Here is a 19520-nt window from a genome sequence, read left to right as displayed (position 1 = left end):
TTAAGCAGGGAAACGTTGCCTTGAATTTTAATCGAGACCGAATAATTTATTGCATCAAATTAAAACAGCTTGATTATTTTTTAGGAAGACAAAATGTATGTTACAAGACAATACAAGATTTTATTTGTTTGGACAATGTAAGACGGAAATTTATCTTAATACTCAATTTTTTTTTAATAGTTCCTGCTAAAAATAAATAAATCATCTCAATATAGGTGCAATTGTAATGAAAACATATCTCTTTTAACAATCAGGACTTCGTTTTGTACATCGAGGAGATTCTTAAAATAAGCTGAGAATGAAGCAAATAATATCTAAAACACGTATTGGAGCGCATAATAAGTATTATGACGTATTAAATAACATTTTTCGCAGAATTAAATGATAACAGAAAAGATAACAGTAAAGAATGACGATGAATGTACGAGGAAAATTATGCTATATTATCTAAGTAATCCTCCATACTAATATTATAAATGCGAAAGTGTGTCTGTCTGTCTGTCTGCTACCTTTTCACGACCCTACAATTTAACTGATTCTGACGAAATTTGGTTCAGGGTTAGCTTATATCCCGGGGACGAACATAGGCTACTTTTTACCCCGGAAAATCAAAGAGTTCCCACGGGATTCCCATCCGCTTAACCGATTTGTATGAAAGGTACCGAGGTAAGTAGATCGCGTCCCTGTAATTGATCTTAAACAAGTGTAAATTAAAAATTTATAACACCCCCTGACAAGTGAAGGTAACAGTAACAAGAAAAGAACTCATAACTTTCAAACAAAAAAAAAACTAAATTAAAATCGGTTCATTAGTTTAGGAGCTACGATGCCACAGACAGATACACAGATACACACGTCAAACTTATAACACCCGTCTTTTTGGACCGGGGGTTAAAAACCTAAATCCACGCGGTTGAAGTTGCGGGCATCCTCTAGTGTTATTATATCTTCATGACAACCAATTTCGATGTAGGTACCTAGTACTTACCATGATGACAACTATATGTATAAATAAATATACTATACTGACTAGCTTTTTTTAACCCCCGACCCAAAAAGAGGGGTGTTATAAGTTTGACGTGTGTATCTGTGTATCTGTGTGTCTGTGTATCTGTGTATCTGTGTATCTGTCTGTGGCATCGTAGCGCCTAAACGACTGAACCGATTTTAATTTACTTTTTTTTGTTTGAAAGGTGGCTTGATCGAGAGTGTTCTTAGCTATAATCCAAAAAAATTGGTTCAGCCGTTTAAAAGTTATCAGCTATTTTCTAGTTTTCTTGTAGAAAAGAAGGTTAGATAACCCTTAGGTTCATAATATTCAAGTGCCAATTGACAAACGTCAAGCTGTCAAGATGGACGTTGCCTAGATATACATAATTATTTATTTGAAAATGATTTGTCGGGGGTGTTGAAAATTTTTAATTTACACTTGTTAGATAGCGGCATTAATGAAAAGCGTGGTCGAAATCACCACAATGGTATTAAATCAACAACAAAAGCATTCAATTTTATATAGCAATAAAAATTTAAAAGGCCTTTTCTTTGTTAATGCTGTCGATCATCAATTTCCACTGTGTCATGCTTTATCTATACTAATAAATAAAATTGGAGTGTCTGTCTGTAATTTCGAAATGACTACCGCATTTTAAGGTCATATGGTTATTTGAACAATACTATAACTGAATCACACGTTTTTAAAATTTTTGTCTGTCTGTCTGTCTGTCTGTCTGTTTGAAAAGGCTAATCTTGGGAACGGCTGAACTGATTTTGACGGGATTTTCACAGACAAGTAGAGAATTGACCAGGGAGTAACATAGGCTACTTTTTTAACCGACTTTCAAAAAGGGAGTTGTGTTTTTCTACCTATGTACACCGAAATCTCCGAGATTTCTGAACCGATTTGCGTCATTTCTTTTTTAATCGATAGAGAAACTTTGCGACATTGTTTCATAAAAAATTTGGAGTCCAACTCCTCAATCCTGATGCTGCAGGGGATCTGACCAATCCACGCGGGCGAAGCTGCGGGCATCAGCTATAATATAATATGAAACCTCTCGTTAATCCCTTGTTATTTAAAAGTTAAAACACCACACATAAGTTAGTCAGGATAGAAATAATAACTAGAAAGAGTGCTATTATTTTGAAAATTCTGCCTCTAGAGTTAACCCTGATAGAGTTTTCTGTTTGTATCTATAATAAAAGTTAGATATGACGGTAAAGCTAGTCACGAAAGGTTAAATCCAAAAATATATAACTCAATGTCTGTTTCAACACCTGTTTGGAGATCTATATCTCAGTTGCGGTTCTGTAAGAGCTTTGCTTGCGGTTTACGAAATATAAACTCCGCATAACCAACCTTAATAGGCCCGTTTCATGTTTTACATCATTAATAATGGATAACGGTCTTAAATTGGCAGTTAAGCCGTTTCCCTTGGGATACGAGAGGATAAATTTACGGCCGCATTTATTACACACGTAAAGAGGAAATACGCGGAAGATAATCTGCATAAAGCGATATGGGCTTCGAGTGGTGTAAATTAAAAGATGAAACAGTTCCTAATTTAGATAAAAGACAATATAAAACGCGCCCAATCTGAAGTGTTTGTGGTAGGTATACCTGTCAAACTACGGTGGTAGGCCACTAGTGAATCGCAGTGGTTTATTATTTAAATCAAAACGCATGTTTGTTATTTTGGCCATAATAATTCTAAGAACTATACCTATACTGTGCGATGACAATGTGCTCATAAGTTCAGGAATTTTGATAAAATGGAATTACTCGTACTATATCAGATAATTCACGATAATATATTGTGTTACTGACCTATTATGTGTAAATGTATGATAGGATTTTTTTTCAACCCAAGCCTTACATAACTCTCTTTATGTGTCATTTTTCTCATTACTGAGCGACGTGACTCCTTCCATCTTGGATCCTCCTGTGGACGATGTCGGGTCATGTGCCTCGGTTCTTTAAGACGTATAGGGCTCTTGGATCTTGTTATCGCGAGCGTTGCGGATTTGATCCGACATAGCATCGTATCGGGCTACGTCAAAAGCTCTCTTTCCAGTTTCCGTCCATTCATAGAACTTTTCTAGAATCAAATGTTAAATCTACGCAGAATTGTCTTTATCCATTAAATTAGGTATATCTACAGCGTGTTTGATTAATTATATAACATGACATGATGGATGTACTTAGTAGGTACTAGATAATTAATTGGTGCCATAGATTCTTTCGCTGTCTCAGCTAGTTGACACACTTTCAAACGGTCCTTCGAGTCCACAGAAGTTCTTTACGAGTTCATTTCCGCGATCAGCTGTTTGCAGGGTTGTTACATAGGAGTTTACACAAATTCTTTAAATTCTCATTTCTCCCACGGGTATCACACTACGAAGCTCGTTATTTTTTTGGTACATCTACATGTCGCTCCTATCCTAACTTCAGCTTGCAGGGATGTTAGGGACATTATTTAACACTTTGTGTAATGTTTCTTGTATTTTATTTATCACATATCTAGAATTCGTAGTGTTTACAAACCCTTTTATCTACAGTCTCACGATTTCACATACATGGTGAAGTCATTAGGCTACTCAGAAGTAATTCATGTAGCATTATTAGCATTCCTTTATCTCTTACGCGGAAGAAACGTGATACTCACCCAAGATACGGAAATGCATTCCATTGGTAATTTTCATTGACATCTTTAATAAAAACAATTTAATATTAAGTATGAGTGATAAATTGATTTCCCAATACGGTTGAGTGAGGTTATTATCGATGATTGTTACAATGTCACGTACATGTTCGTCATGTTTAGTCATCGACTCATCGTTGCTGTCCTTAAGATTCATTATAAATAGAATCGATTTTGAGTGTTTCACTTACTCGTTATCAATAAATTATCGAGTGCGTCTGCATCATAAAGCCTAACTTTATAAGACTGTAGATTAAGGACTTGAAACATGTAAAATCGATCTGATTATATCGTTCTAATATTTTGGTTGATAGAACATGCACAGCATTTTAACCCATCGCCGGCCCACTACCGAGTGTCTCCTGTCAGAATGAAAAGGACTATAGCGTAATCGGTTGTAATCAATTACATGATGTTTCTGACTAACGCTTGATTGTGATTAATTATTGTGATATAACAAAGTTGTATAATGCAAGGTATCTTCTAAGTATAAACGATGCGTCTACAGATCCTGTCGCTTTTCCAGATTAGATACCGTTGACAGCGTGACTGTTTGTCAACGGTGACCGTGTTTGTGCAAGCCCTAGGCTTGTTGACTCACTATACAGCTACGTGCAAAGTACGATAGGGTTGGAGCGTGGTAGTACCGAACGGCGCAGACATTAACATTTGGCTTACGCAATTCCGTGAGAACAGTAGCATATCACACTAATATTATAAAGGCGAAAGTTTGTATGTGTGTGTGTGTGTGTGTGTGTTTGTGTGTATGTTTGTTACTCCTTCACGCAAAAACTACTGGACGGATTTGGCTGAAATTTGGAATGGAGATACATAATATCCTGCAATAGCACATAGGCTACTTTTATCCCGGAAAATCAAAGAGTTCCCACGGGATTTAAAAAAACCTGAATCCACGCGGGCGAAGTCGCGGGCATCGGCTAGTACTTTATAGGAGAGCGGGTTCTGATATCTAGTATGGACATGTTCATTCCCATGATTATGTTAAATGCCCCATATGATTATGACAAATCCCAAAACCACTAAAGTGCGTCGAACGGTTTTGGGATTTATGTGGTGCTGCATGGTGGTAGTGCGTATTGCTTGCTTGGTGGCTGGCTTTTTCTACATGTTTAGTAGTAGGGAGCGGGCGGTGCATTTCGCTTGCTGCATGTTGCACCATAAAGATTTGTCTGGCTTAGCGGATTATAGCAAATTAAGCTTTTTGGTGTTTTTGGTTCCTTGTAGGTACACAAGAGGATCCTTGGCGGAAGGGTTTTCGGCTCTCAGTAGAGAGAAATACGACGCAGAGGGATTTGTTTATTCTCTTAAACGTTTTAGTACACAAAATAGTTTTCTAGGCCAGTGCAATAGAATTTAGTGCAGTTTGCTTTTATAAATTGGCCTCGACAACCGCAAAATTCATCTCACAATCGGCTAGGCGCCAAAACCTAATAGCTACCTCACTACAGATACAGCTTGCACCTGAAGAATTCTAGAAGAGATTTTAAATTGGGAATCGATCGTTGTTCTTGCTTGTAAAAGAGTAGGTACTGGAAGTAATCGAAAGAACGCCAATATGAAAACTGTCGTTAAAAATCTGGGTTAGTTACAAGTAAATCTTTAAATCTGGCGACAATTTTTTTGAAGCGAATTATTATCGTTTAATTGGCGTAAGCTTCTTTCATTTCTGAGTTTTATATGAGTTCATTATAACCACCATCTGCGTCAAGCCGGAAATATTTGGGTCTTGTCGTTTCTTCTGAGAATTCGTTACTTTTAGTAATTTTCGTAAACAATATTATTGCTCCAAAACATCTGTAAAATCTTCGCAGCTTTTAAGAGGATCATTGTCAACGATCCCCCGTCGATTTCCTACGTATGATATTATTGTTCTCATCTCTATCTGCCCTGGTTCGTGTATTCTCGGTTCCTAGATCGGTGCATTTGTGATAACCAATTCTAATTGCTGTGATTGGCTGAATTTACCATGTTCTTGCTGCGACAGTGAGTTTGAGCCACTAGCGGAACAATGTTAGCCGGTCAGAAATGATTGCAATTAGTCAACCTGTATGACGTCCGTGTTCTGTTTTTGATTACAAAAAAGAAAAAAATGTTGTTGCAATCATCAATTTTAGCAAATAGTGAAAGAGAGTCGACCAATCAGAGGTCACAACTACCGTCACACTTTCTGTGAAACTATGGCAGTAGGCTTACCGAGTAATGAAAACAATTTTTCATTCTGTAATGTCATGTGGCAAGTAGGGTTGCCACCTGCCTCTTTTTGATTTACAGGCTACCACCATCAAAAATACGGGGTTTAGATTTGAAGAAATTTAAAAATTTGAAGTATTTGAAGAAATAGGCGGTGGTTCTCTCTGAAATGCATGGAAAGCCTATTTAGATATTTCAGTTTATTTGTAAGTTTTGTATTTTTTCTCTGTATGTTGCCGTGTCTTGATTGGTGAACTGTGTTTGCAATGTGATTTTAAATAAAAGATTTATTTATTTAAATAGCTTTTAAAAACTCTAGTTTTGTAAAGCAAAATGTTATACATTTCATGCATACAATCTTTGCATTTTAACTTAAATTTACATTTAACTTGTAATTCCACCTTCACAGTATCAATACTATGGCCGTAGCCAGGAATCGATTTCGGGAGAGGTTTTATCAGGGCCGGAACTGAATCCTGTCATGAGGAAAATAACATTCGCTCAACTTTATGGGCTAATTACCTGGTTAGTGGAATTTCGCCTTTCAATTTGACAGTGAGATAAAATACAACAATAAAAAAGCGCGAGCGCAGTGAGCGTAAGTGTTTTTGGTTCAATTACAGAAAGAATTAAAGTGAAAGGGAAACGAGTTTAGCCATAGCAAGATTTTATTTTTAAAGCTCCCTATCCATACTAATATTACAAATACGACAGTATATCTATTTGCCTATCTATTTGTTACCCTTTCACGGCCCATCTTCTTTACCAAAATTTTGGTACTTACTATTCAGAGGTAACTTGCATCCCAGACATAAACTTTTTAGCCCGGAAAATCCCCCACGGAATTTTTAAAACTCTAAATTCATGCAAACGAAATTGCGGGGCTTACACCAAGTAATACAAATTCAAAGCGCGAGTGAAGTGAGCGCGAAATGTTTGATATATTTCCAAAAAAAAATTGGTAAGCAAATGCAAGAAATAGTGTAAGTATTATTTTAGGCTTAGGTTTTTGACGGCTTCCCAGGCGCAGTCGCCATTTCTAAATTTCTGGTCTGGTGGGAGGCTTCGGTCATGGCTAGTTAAATGGTTAGTATGGCCCTAACGGCCAAGAAATTAGACTGCATCATCACTTACCACTAGAAAAGATTAAAGTCACGGGCTAACTTGTATAAAAAAAGGCTAACATCCTCAAACCAAGCCCCGCCGCCTTGGCTACGACCATGATCAATATCGAGTGGGTTTCGGCTACGCATTGCCGCAAAAGGAAAATATTCTTTCTACTGGACATAACGTCAGTGTTCGGTTTCGCCAGCCAAGTGCGAGTCAGACTCACGCACCGAGGGTTCCGATTCGGGTATTTTTTTCGACATTTTACACGAGAAATCAAAAACTGTTATGCATTAAAAAAAATATGCATAAAAATAAATAAAAATCTGTTTTAGAATGAACAGGTAAAGCCCTTTCATATGATAACCCACTTGATATATGTAGTTATCTTACTTTGAAAATTGAAAATACTAATATTTGTTCATGAACACATGACAGACGGATAGAAGGACAGATGGACAGACGGACAGACGGAAAGACAGACAGACTGATAGACAACGAAGTGATCCTATAAGAGTTCTTTTTGCTTTTGAGTTACGGAACCCTAAAAATATTTAGTTTTATTTGCCCCGTATTTTATTTTCATAATTACCGGTTTCTCTATCCTGACATACGGGGTAACCAGTAAAATACGGGGCCTCTGGCAACCCTATTCGGAAAACACTGTCACATTCAAGTTAATGTCAAATATTTTGTTTTCAATTACAGAAAGCTGCATCAATCATTATTACAATATTTTCTTTGTTGTGATTGGCTGAATTTTTGAGTTTCAGCCAATAAACAGACTGTTTGCCAATTAAACGTCATAACAATATAAATGCCAGAAAGTTTAACCAAATAAAACAAACTTAATGAGAACCTAGTGAGAATGCAAACGGCACACAATTTATAATACATATTATGTTAGTCGTATATAATAGATATTATAGTAGTCGTTCACTTTGGTAATAGTCAGATTGTCATCAGTAAAATTGATATTGGTCGATGTATCGTAAATTATTGTTTCGGTGACAAATATTTTTATTATCTATTTATCTTTGAACAGAATGGAATAGAATGAAATGGAATGGAATACAATGATAAATTTTTATTCCTGTAAACTTTTAGGTAAACTTCAAAGTGTTTTTGGATGGTCACCACTGGTTCGGAATGCCGTTCCTACGTTTTCTAGGGTTTCGTACCTCAAAATGAAAAACGGAACTCTTATAGGATCACTTTGTTGTCTATCTCTCTGTCTGTCGTGTGTGTCAAGAAAACCTCTAGGGTACTTCCCGTTGACTCAAAACCATGAAATTTGGCAGGTAACCTAACTGCGTAATTTTGGGTAGTTTTTTTAATCGATAAAGAAAGTTTGCGACATTGTTCAATAAAAAATTTGGATTCCAACTCCTCAACCCTGATGTTGCAGGGGACCTGACTACTAAAGCTAATGGGATTTAAAAAGTGTCGATTATTAATTGATATTGAAGGTATCTATACCAAGTAAACACTTTGTCGTTGACCTCAACCCTGATGCTGTAAGAAATTGCATTCCTAAATCCTGGTGATCCCTCGGGATTTGAAAAGGATAATCCGTTTAAATATTCTTACGTGATACAGAAACAAGTTGCATCCCGGGGACGGGCTATTACGGAGAGGCAACTTTTGTTCTGGGAAATGAAAGGATCGGGATTTTTAAAAACCTAAATCCACGCGAGCGAAGCTGCGGGCATTAGCTAGTTGTAAATATATTTAGAAGCTACTATAAGATAATAGATAAGGTACTTATTTCCTTATATTTTTATTGTATGGCAGCGCGCGGTTTTAAATTATAAATTGCACGTCCTGTCCTTTTCTGTAATACATTTTTTTCTCAATATCTACCGCTTTATCTCATAGCAAGAGTCCGTAAGACATAATACAGTGAAAATAGGCAAAATATACAATTTTTGCAGTTTCCACGTCAGTACCTGTCGAATTTTTCTAACAGTGTAAGCAGCAGAGCTGAGTTTACCATCAAGTGTTGATATGTGGGTGTTCCATAGAAGCTTTGCATCTAACATTATACCGAGAAACACGGGGTTCTCCTTTATTTTCAACATATGATTATTTATCAATGAATTTATGTCATTTAAGGTCCTGGTATTGGGCAGTGTGAATTCAACACACTTAGATTTCTTTGCATTTGGAAGTAAATTGTTAGCAATAAATCAGAGAGTGACCTGTGATATGGCATTACATATAGTATACATTGTCAAAAATCATAATATTAAAGCTGTGCGTATTGCGTGAGGAATAGGTTGCAAGAGAGTTGCAACTTGCAGGGTTTGATGCATACGCTATTGCCAGCAAACATGAGACATATTTTTATCTACAGGCAACGTCTGAGTAGGTAACGCATACGTCTAACGCAAGTTGAAATGTATTTAGTTAGACCTATCGACAAGTTTGGAGTCGGGTGCAGTCTAAATGTGGCCCGTGTGTTTAGACTGTCCGTTTCTGTCAGTTTCACGTGTCGTCCCCCGCACTTCACCACCCCGCTTGCACAAATCGAGACAGCACGAAATTTTCAAGATTTCTGGGTGTAATTTCTGGTTTTCGTAGTTCCCACATAATTATAACAATATAAAATATATAACGATAATTTTTTTACTACATAATATTCATTAAATTTTCTAGGTCTGTGGTTTTTCCAAATTTCATTAAATTGCTTCGTTGTCTAGAAAAACGAGCACAAAGTTGGGCCTTTTTTTAAAGAAAAATACAAATCTTTGAGCCCCTGTAATTTTAAAACTACATATTTTTAGAAAAATCTAAAACACCACAGACACAGATATTAGTTTCTAGACTATGTCTGCAAAATTTCATGGACTTTGGTTGCTTAATATTCAAATGAAATGGGAACTACGATTGTATGGAGTAAGTGACGGAGAGAGCTCTGTTAAATTCCTAACAAATCCTTCGACACTTTGTATCAAAGATGTCTGTTAGCTATCTAGGCTTTTGATTGACTACACACCGTCTAGTAAACAGTGTCAGAGTGAACTAGAGTGAGGGAACTGTCGGTTTGAGCCTGAACCGACGGTATGTCAAATATTAGGCAAAGAAAAATACGCTATTCATAGGCTACCTAGCGTCTAAATAAAGGAACATTTGACGCCTGCTGCCAAGTGAAGTCTGCAAAATTTCATGGACTTTGGTTGCTTAATATTCAAATGAAATTGGAACTACGATTGTATGAAACGAGTGACGGAGAGAGCTCTGTTAACTGTCGTGAACTGTGACATCGTCTAGCAAGCATTGTTTCCAATCCCCAGTGAAAACTTCGTAGGAGGTACTTTTATTGCATTCGGCTACTTTAAATGACATAAAATTCGGGAGCAACGCTCGATCACCGGGCGAGGCGTCGTGATGTCGCCTATGTAATACTCTTACCATTTATTACTAATACGTACCGCGGCCACCGGCCTGATATCTTTTTAACCCCCGACCCAAAAAGAGGGATGTTATAAGTTTGACGTGTGTATCTGTGTATCTGTCTGTGGCATGGTAGCTCCTAAACTAATGAACCGTTTTCAATTTAGTTTTTTTTTTGTTTGAAAGGTGGCTTGAACGAGAGTGTTCTTAGCTATAATCCAAGAAAATCGGTTCAGCCGTTTGAAAGTTATCAGCTCTTTTCTAGTTACTGTAACCTTTACTTGTCGGGGGTGTTATAAATTTTTAATTTACACTTGTGTATTTAATACAATATAAAAGATATCAAACCAGTGGACTAATCTATCATCTAAATATATAAAACGAAATAAAAAATTGATTGACCGACTGACCTATCAACGTACTTACAGCTCAAACTACTGGACGGATCAGGTTGAAATTCAGCATGCAAATAGCTTTTATGACGTAGACATCCGCTAAAGGATTTTTGAAAATTCAACCCCTAAGAGAGGAAAATGAGGGGTTGAAATTTGTGTAGTACACACGGACGAAGTCATGGGCATAGGCTAGTCTTTTGTATTTAAATTTTTTACGACGAAGAATTTAATAAACTACATACCTAGTCTTTACTGCAAAATGCAAATGGAATCGTTTAAGTACAAGGTTTTCATGTCTTTTCTGTTTTATTTTTTTCTGCTTCTTTCTGTTATAAAGTTTTTAAATCTTTGTTTATTTATAATCTTTCTGACATATTCAGTAATGTTTAATTAATCTGTAATTATACAATAATGCATGTTTTTAACTCCGACTATGTGAATTTCTGGTGTGTTTAATTATCTTTTCTGTTTTTTTTGTCGTCTTTTCTGTTTTATTTTCTCCGCTTGTTTCTGTTGAAAAGATTTTAAATTCTTGATTATTTATATCCTTCGGCGTATTCAGAAATGCTTAATTAATCCGTAATTATGCATTAATGCATGTTTTAAACTCCGACTATGTAAATTTCTGGTGTGTGTTCAATTGCGCTTATTATTTTATAATTAATGCAGTGAAGCCCGGCAATTGAGAAGTTAACTTTGTCAAAAACAAATTTGTATTTTAAAGGGAACGGCGCATCGCAATTTCAAATTCGTGGCGAACGTTTTAATGAATTTAGTTGAAGTGGGGTGGTGGTGGTGACCTATAACTTTAAATAGAAAATCATCCCCTTTAAAAAAATTCAGTGATATAACTTTTAGATTAAATGAATCGTGTTTTAATCATGAAATCTAGCAGGTCATTACGTGTAGCTTTCATTTAAAATGAAATAATTTTATTCTGTGGATAGAGATTTAAACTCGTCAAGTCTTTGTGAATATTTATTTTTAATTCGAAAATTTAACAAATGGGAACTTACTTGTTTGCTCTACGGGTTTAAAATATACTTAGTACATTAGGTACTTCTACTTTCGGTACTAAACGCACATTGCAATAAACACGGCCATGGCACGCCACTTCCAAGAAAATAGCAGTTAGCATGATAAAAGATCGTTAATCTTATAATATCCATTAATTAGTGATGTGTAACGACTGCAATCCAACATCGTCTTAACCTTAACAAATCTCTCATTATACTAATTCGATGTGTGCAACGATGAGAACGGAGTTTTATAAGCACCTGATACTTGTAGAGAGTATGTAGAATGTACAAGTGTAAATTAAAAATTTATAACACCCCCGACAAGTGAAGGTTACAGTAAGAACTAGAAAAGAACTGATAACTTTCAAACGGCTGAACCGATTTTCTTGGATTATAGCTAAGAACACTCTCGATCAAAGCCACCTTTCCAACAAAAAAAACTAAATTAAAATCGGTTCATTAGTTTAGGAGCTGCGATGCCACAGACAGATACACAGATACACACGTCAAACTTATAACACCCCTCTTTTTGGATCGGGGGTTAAAAATAAAATGTGTAAAATGCCAATATAGTATTGATTATCTTATCTTATCTTATCTTCTTATCATGCTGCAAGCTGCATGTCGCACCATACAGATTTGTCTGTTTCAGCGGAATATAGCAAATTAAGCTTTTGGTTCCTTTTAAATTCTGGAAAAATCAAAACATTCGATTTCCACGAACAATCTTTTTGTCAGAACAATAGTTTTGTGCCTTCTCAGATATTGTATATAGATGCAAAGAAATTTTATCGACCTTTTTCTTTGTTTGCAGGCGTGACAATGAGAGAAAAAAGGGGAGGTGCTATGAGCAAAATGCAAAAGCTCAGAAAGCGCCTATCCCTTAGCTTCGGTAGATTATGTAAGTACTATTATTTTATATTTTGTTTTTGATATTTAAATAAAACATAATGTGAAATATTATGCAATTGCTGTTTAAATTATGTGCTTACTTTAATTGATTGTTATAACTCTTCTTTATTTGTTGCGATGTATGTTCTTCATATTTATAGTAGTAAATGATAATTCAGTGTTATGTCTACAAGTTACTAGGTAAGTAGTCGGATAACTAGTCAATATATTCGCCTCCTACGTTTTCTATGAAGGTACCTCCATTAGCAAAGAAATGCAGCGTGCTCGCCAAATCAATGGAGTAGTTACTATAGCAAATATACGGCTATTCAGTCATCGCCGGATGGCGACCTAGGTGGAAATTGCCTACAACCAACCCTTATTACCCGACTAAGGCAAAACCAAAAGGAACGGTTGTGATTTTAGCAGTCTATGTAATATGTATGTATGTAAGTATGTAGGTTTGTATTTATGTGTGTTCCACCCTAAATTACTGAGCCGATTTTCCTGAATGAGGTGTCAATCGATTCGTTATTATGGTCCGGGTAACACAGGCTACATTTTATACGAACAAGTGTAAATTAAAAATTTTCAACACCCCCGACAAATCATTTTCAAATAAATAATTATGTATATCTAGGCAACGTCCATCTTGACAGCTTGACATTATTTTGCCAATTGACACTTGAATATTATGAACCTAAGGGTTATCTAACCTTCTTTTCTACAAGAAAACTAGAAAATAGCTGATTACTTTTAAACGGCTGAACCAATTTTTTTGGATTATAGCTAAGAACACTCTCGATCAAGCCACCTTTCAAACAAAAAAAAGTAAATTAAAATCGGTTCATTCGTTTAGGCGCTACGATGCCACAGACAGATACACAGATACACAGATACACAGACACACAGATACACAGATACACACGTCAAACTTATAACACCCCTCTTTTTGGGTCGGGGGTTAAAAATAATAGACCTGACGGACGATTACATCTAAGAATGTGGGGGGGGGGGTCTCCAAATTTTTTTTTGCTATTGTATTGAGTGGGATATCAAATGAAAGTGGAAAAAATTCAGAGTTCATAGATATAAATATAGAACAATGTTAAAATACACTGAGCGACAGAAAATCAATTTTATTCTGTATCTATAGCTATCTATCAGCAGTTCGCGGGTAGTAGTTGGGTTGTAGCGCTGTTTATTACTTGTTTTGTTATGACAATACTCTATTATTATATTATTAACATAGAAAGCTATAAAAATGATCATAAATTAAAAATATAACTTCATAGCATTCGTGCTTCGTAATAAGAGAAACTAGTTAGACATTAGATTAATTAAATGGGTGGGGACGTTGTCAGACGACAAAAATAAATGTGTGAACGAAATGAAAATGAATGATGCATAAATAAAGTGACTATTTTGGGAGTGTACGAAAATAGTTAAGTACCTCTTTAACATGCGCTATACTGGTAGACTGCCTACACGCATATAATCTGTTTCAATATTATCGTTTAACTCGTGACGTATTTTACATGGATTTTATAGAAACACTAGCGACCCGCCCCGGCTTCGTACGGGCAGCTTATTACAATTTTCGTAAGGTTCTCTAATTTTTTTGAAAATAAAATATAGCCCATGTTACTCAGGAATAATGTGCCTTTCTTCTAGTGAAAGAATTTTCAAAATCAATACAGTGATTCCAAAGATTACCCCTTAAAACAAACTTACGAACTCTAAAAAATACTGTAGAAGCGTAGCCAACAATGTCCGCGTGGATTTAATTAGACAAGTTATACATTTTTTAAATCACATAAGATTCCTTTGTTTTCCCATTATCTTACAGGTTGTGTTTACTTACTGGATTAAATCGGTTGGGCAGTTTAGGCGTTATTAGTAGGTATTGATTCTGATGCGCAAATATTTTTTAGAATATTCGCTTCTTTTTTAACCCCCGACCCAAAAAGAGGGGTGTTATAAGTTTGACGTGTGTATCTGTGTATCTGTGTATCTGTCTGTGGCATCGTAGCGCCTAAACGAATGAACCGATTTTAATTTACTTTTTTTTGTTTGAAAGGTGGCTTGATCGAGAGTGTTCTTAGCTATAATCTAAAAAAATTGGTTCAGCCGTTTAAGAGTTATCAGCTCTTTTCTAGTTTTCTTGTAGATAAGAAGGTTAGATAACCGTTAGGTTTTTAATATTATGTCAATAGACAAATGTCAAGCTGTCAAGATGGACGTTGAATAAATACATAATTATTTATTTGAAAATGATGTTTTGGAAAACTCAAATACTTTGGATCGTCGGGGGTGTTATAAATTTTTAATTTACACTTGTCTTAACAAGGAAATAAGAAAAAGTCAGACAAACCGAGTTTAGTTTAGACCTGTCAAACCTCGTGACTTTAGCTTGGATGTTAAATAGAGCGCACTAAAATTGGGAGTCTTAAAATTTATAATTCATTTTCGACCCTTTTTATCTATATTCAAAAGAAAAATATGCCGATACTGTAAACTTAGTTTAGAGATGAACAAGAGAATTGGCTCCAATATCGTGTTTAGATTAGTACGGATTCAAAACCGTACCTACTCATTAGTTTATTATTTTAATCATTTGAAATGCATAATCGAGTTTCTCGTTGCACTCGAAATAATAGCAGCATGCCGTCAGACAGCGTGGAAACTCATTTAATTAACATGCCGCATTTGTATCCGGCCATCTCATTAAGGTATAATATTTCTCAGATCCGATTGTTGCAAGCGAGTTATGTACCTAGTCCATTCCCAGCTTCTACAGTTAGAGTTACTTCCACGTTTTAGTACTTTGATATACAAATATGAACAAGTCTTAGTAAAAAAAATTAAAACACGAATGGCCTGCCAAAAACGAACTAAAAAGAAAAAAAAAAATCATCTATGAAAATGGCGCCATGCAGACGCCATATTGAATTAAAAAAATTATAGCCAGTGTCACTCGGAATTTTGTGAGGCTTCTAGTGATACCCCAAACGTGTTGAGAGCATGAACATCGAAAACATTACACTCCTTTTTTTGGGCAGTCGTGTACAAAATAAATAAATGTTTATGTTTTATTTGCTTGAAACATTTTATTACTAAAATTGTTATATAAATCAATTTGCTCTTCCGCAACTATTATTTCAATATTGGGTAAATACATTTTATCAAACGTAAATAAAATATGCCGATTCACGCATGGTGATTTTGATAATAATCGAATTATATTTTGGCCACGAGCTATCGAATCGCTGAATGTTATGGTGGGTTCACACGGTGCGTATTGGCATGAGTCTAGTATAGTGCCAACTTTGGTTAAAGCTGTCCGATTCTCCTCGCTCAGCAAGCCTATCAATTTTTTTTTTCTTATTATTATTAGTGCCAATAAGCTACTCTATTTTACTACGATGTAGCCTAATTTATGACGAACAAGTAGTTTAATACTAACCTAAGTTATAAATTATCTTATATACTAAGAAATTGCGAACATGCCACTGATTGTTCATTGATTTTATGGACTTCGAATCGTCAAAACAGCTATTTATTATAGTGAAATATATAGAGCGTACTTTGACTTTGCTTACACTTAAGTTTCAGTTAAAACGGGAGAGATTATAGTGGTATAACGCTGTCTCGTTTTAACAGTGTCTTAAGTCTGAGAAAAGTCAAAGTACGCTCTATAGATTTCAGCCTAAGTAAGCGTGGCCTGGTAGTAGATACCTACCTAAAATCGGTGGAACTCGCTCTACGAGTATAAAGCGCCGTGAGAAGCTTCCATAACAGCGTGCAAACGCATTCAATTAACACATCGTATTTGTGTCCATCTGTCTCATCAGTCCTCATTAGCGACTCTCTGTCGTCCCACATCTACGTGTGAGGTCTCGGGGGCATGCTAATTGACCTTATTAGGAAAATTTCACTTTTCTTTTCATGTCAATGAGAAATAACGGGCCAAGCGTTTGTCTCTGCTTGGGGGTTTATATGGTCGATAGAAGTTGAGATCGGTTAAACAGTTAACCGTAATCAGACAGACGCACATTCTTATTTATAATATAAGTAAATAAAATAAATAAAAATGAAAACTTTTTTTCAATCATCTTGTTAGTTGTTACATACATTCATAGGTAGTAAATATAAGTGTAGATTATGTATTGGCGGGATGACGAAAATCGCTTGAAACTTGTTATAGAGTCAACTATACTGTAACGACTGAGTATACCTTACCTCTTACCTATCGACTTACTTAGTACATAGCACCTAGCACCTAAATAAGTCGTTCGATCCAACCAGGATAGAAGAAAAGCAGTAGAGCAGATTAGTATAGTCTTAATTTTTTGCCATTAAGAGGGCTCTCTCCGTCACTCGTATCATACAATCGTAGTTCCAATTTCATTTGAATATTAAGCAACCAAAGCCCATGAAATTTTGCAGACATATTCTAGAAACTAATATCTATGTCTGTGGTTTTCCAGATTTCTGTTAAAATATTCGGTTTCAAAGTTACGCGGTCTTAAAAAATTTCATACAAATCTTTGAGCCCCTGTAATTTTAAAACTACATATTTTTAGAAAAATCTAAAACACCACAGACACGGATATTAGTTTCTAGAATATGTCTGCAAAATTTCATGGACTTTGGTTGCTTAATATTCAAATGAAATTGGAACTACGACTGTATGAAACGAGTGGAAACGAGTGACGGAGAGAGCCCTGTTAAAATGAAATGAAGTTCGCCGGCATACATATATTTTAGCTAATTAGCTGTCGTAGTATAATGAGCGTGGAAATACTCCACACACCGTGTCTATACATCTCATCAACAATCATTAGCCAGTTCGCCACAGAGATCTAGTACGTGAGATAGTAAAGTTAGCGAGTGCCAAATATTATCTGTCTACTGAAACTATGTCATAATATTTGTGGTACTTACTCAAAAGATCTTGCTTTCAAAGTTCCTATAAAACACCTAATACAGAACAATCTTCATTTTGACTCGAGATAACTCAAATACCTCTGTATTTTTGAATTGTCTGCATATTTTTGTAAACCCTTACATCTGTTAGGCTTCAAGTTGTAGATTTTATAGGCTAAGTACATAACAGAATATGCTGAAAAGGACAAAGTACTCAAATATATATGAGTAGCTAGACATTACCTTTGCTTACTCTTGAAGTAAGGCTAGTATTGTTAAAAAGACATAAAATAAGTCCCCAGTGTCGAAATAAAATACGAGGTTTACGACAACCCTTGGTACGCGTACCGACCGACGCAAGCGAGGTCTAGTTTCTACAAGGTATAATAAATCCTTATTATGAAACACGTGTGATATATATTTAGATGCACACACATTCCACTCATTGCTGCAGCGTACCATTTAAAGGTAAAAATGTTTATTTTTACAACACGGCAGAACTTTTCGAGTACCAATCACGTGGAGAGGTTTTGGAGGTTTGCCCATCGCATCGTTCTTTAATATACTCCACGTAATAACAGTATTTTGTACAGGTTATGTGGATCGTATATTATGTGTAAGGTAATTGAAATTATAAGGTTTTTTCTTACTTCACTAGGTAGGTACTCTTCTTATAAAAGCAAGTGTGTGTTTTTTGTTGGTTTGTCCTTCAATCACGCCGCATTGGAGCAACGGATTGGCGTGATTTTTTGCATGGATATAGTTAATTACCTGGAGAAGTGGCATAGGCTACTTTTCATCCCGAAAAATCAAAGTGATTTTAAAACCTAAGTACATGTAGACTGTAGTGTAATTTTGGAGAATGGTTCTATACATACTTACCTATATAGGTACGTCTAGAAACAACTTTCACGACGCGGAATTTTAGGCCGTTAATAAAACAAAATTCTAAAAATAAATTGCATTATTTTTCATACAAAATTAAATCTTAAACCCGCCCATTTGTCTAACGGCCAGGGCGCTACTTGCAGCCTGTTCATTAGACAGACCCATAATCCTCGGTTGCTCTCCCAATAAATGAAGTCATTTCGCTCGCCGAGTCTCGTACAAGATTTAAGCACGTCTTTATAATTATTTCAACAGCCCCATTCTCTTTATGTACCGCGTTTGATTAAATGACAACGGATTAGCTTTGTTATCTATTTGTTAGGGAACGAGTATTTGTCGTAAGTCCCGAAATATACTGGTAACCCGCGACAAACCTCAGGCCTGACGACTAACACGGAAGTTATGATTATCACATTAAAAAAAAGTAGCGAGCAAACGAGCAGGCGGGTTACTTGATGTTAAGTGATTACCACCACCCATTAACATTTGCTTAGGTACTAGAACTGCAAATTCACGGTTTTCGGATATTTCACTTTACTTACGCTATAAGATATTGCTACCTGCCAAATTTCATGATTCTAGGTCAGCGGAAATAACCTATATATAGGTTTTGATTCTCTAATGTAGCCCTCAATTATATAGATGTAGCGTTTTACTCAAACGGCCATTTACCTCGCACGAGATTTAATCGAGCCTTTATCTTTATTTGCATCGACCCATTTTCTGTTATATAAGTAAATTTCATTGTTTACGTATGATAAGATAATATGTTATTTTGTTTGTTTTATTTTATCTACATGCACACACTATATACTCGTAGGTACCTACCGTATTATACAACTACTCGTTGGTAAAGTAGAGCTATTTGAATTGGCCTCGTGATTTTAGCTTACGGCGCGTACGTTCAAATGAAAGTAATAATCAATGTGCTTTTTTAACCCCCGACCCAAAAAGAGGGGTGTTATAAGTTTGACGCGTGTATCTGT

General features: G+C 35.7%; 1 protein-coding gene across 2 annotated transcripts in view; it reads left to right on the top strand.

Annotated features, from left to right (window-relative positions):
• LOC123868044 (cyclin-dependent kinase 14) overlaps positions 1–19520 on the top strand; it is a 134330-nt gene that overhangs the window by 32180 nt on the left and 82630 nt on the right. For both annotated transcript variants that reach the window (XM_045910388.1, XM_045910389.1), the window contains exon 2: positions 12641–12727. In XM_045910388.1, the coding sequence (XP_045766344.1) occupies positions 12641–12727 (87 nt within the window). The remainder of the gene's footprint in view (positions 1–12640; positions 12728–19520) is intronic.

The sequence above is a fragment of the Maniola jurtina genome, chromosome 9, assembly GCF_905333055.1.
Source record: "Maniola jurtina chromosome 9, ilManJurt1.1, whole genome shotgun sequence".
Classification (NCBI taxonomy): domain Eukaryota; kingdom Metazoa; phylum Arthropoda; class Insecta; order Lepidoptera; family Nymphalidae; genus Maniola; species Maniola jurtina.
The sequence above is the reverse complement of the archived record's forward strand: the minus strand, read 5'-3'. Positions and strand labels throughout refer to the sequence as shown.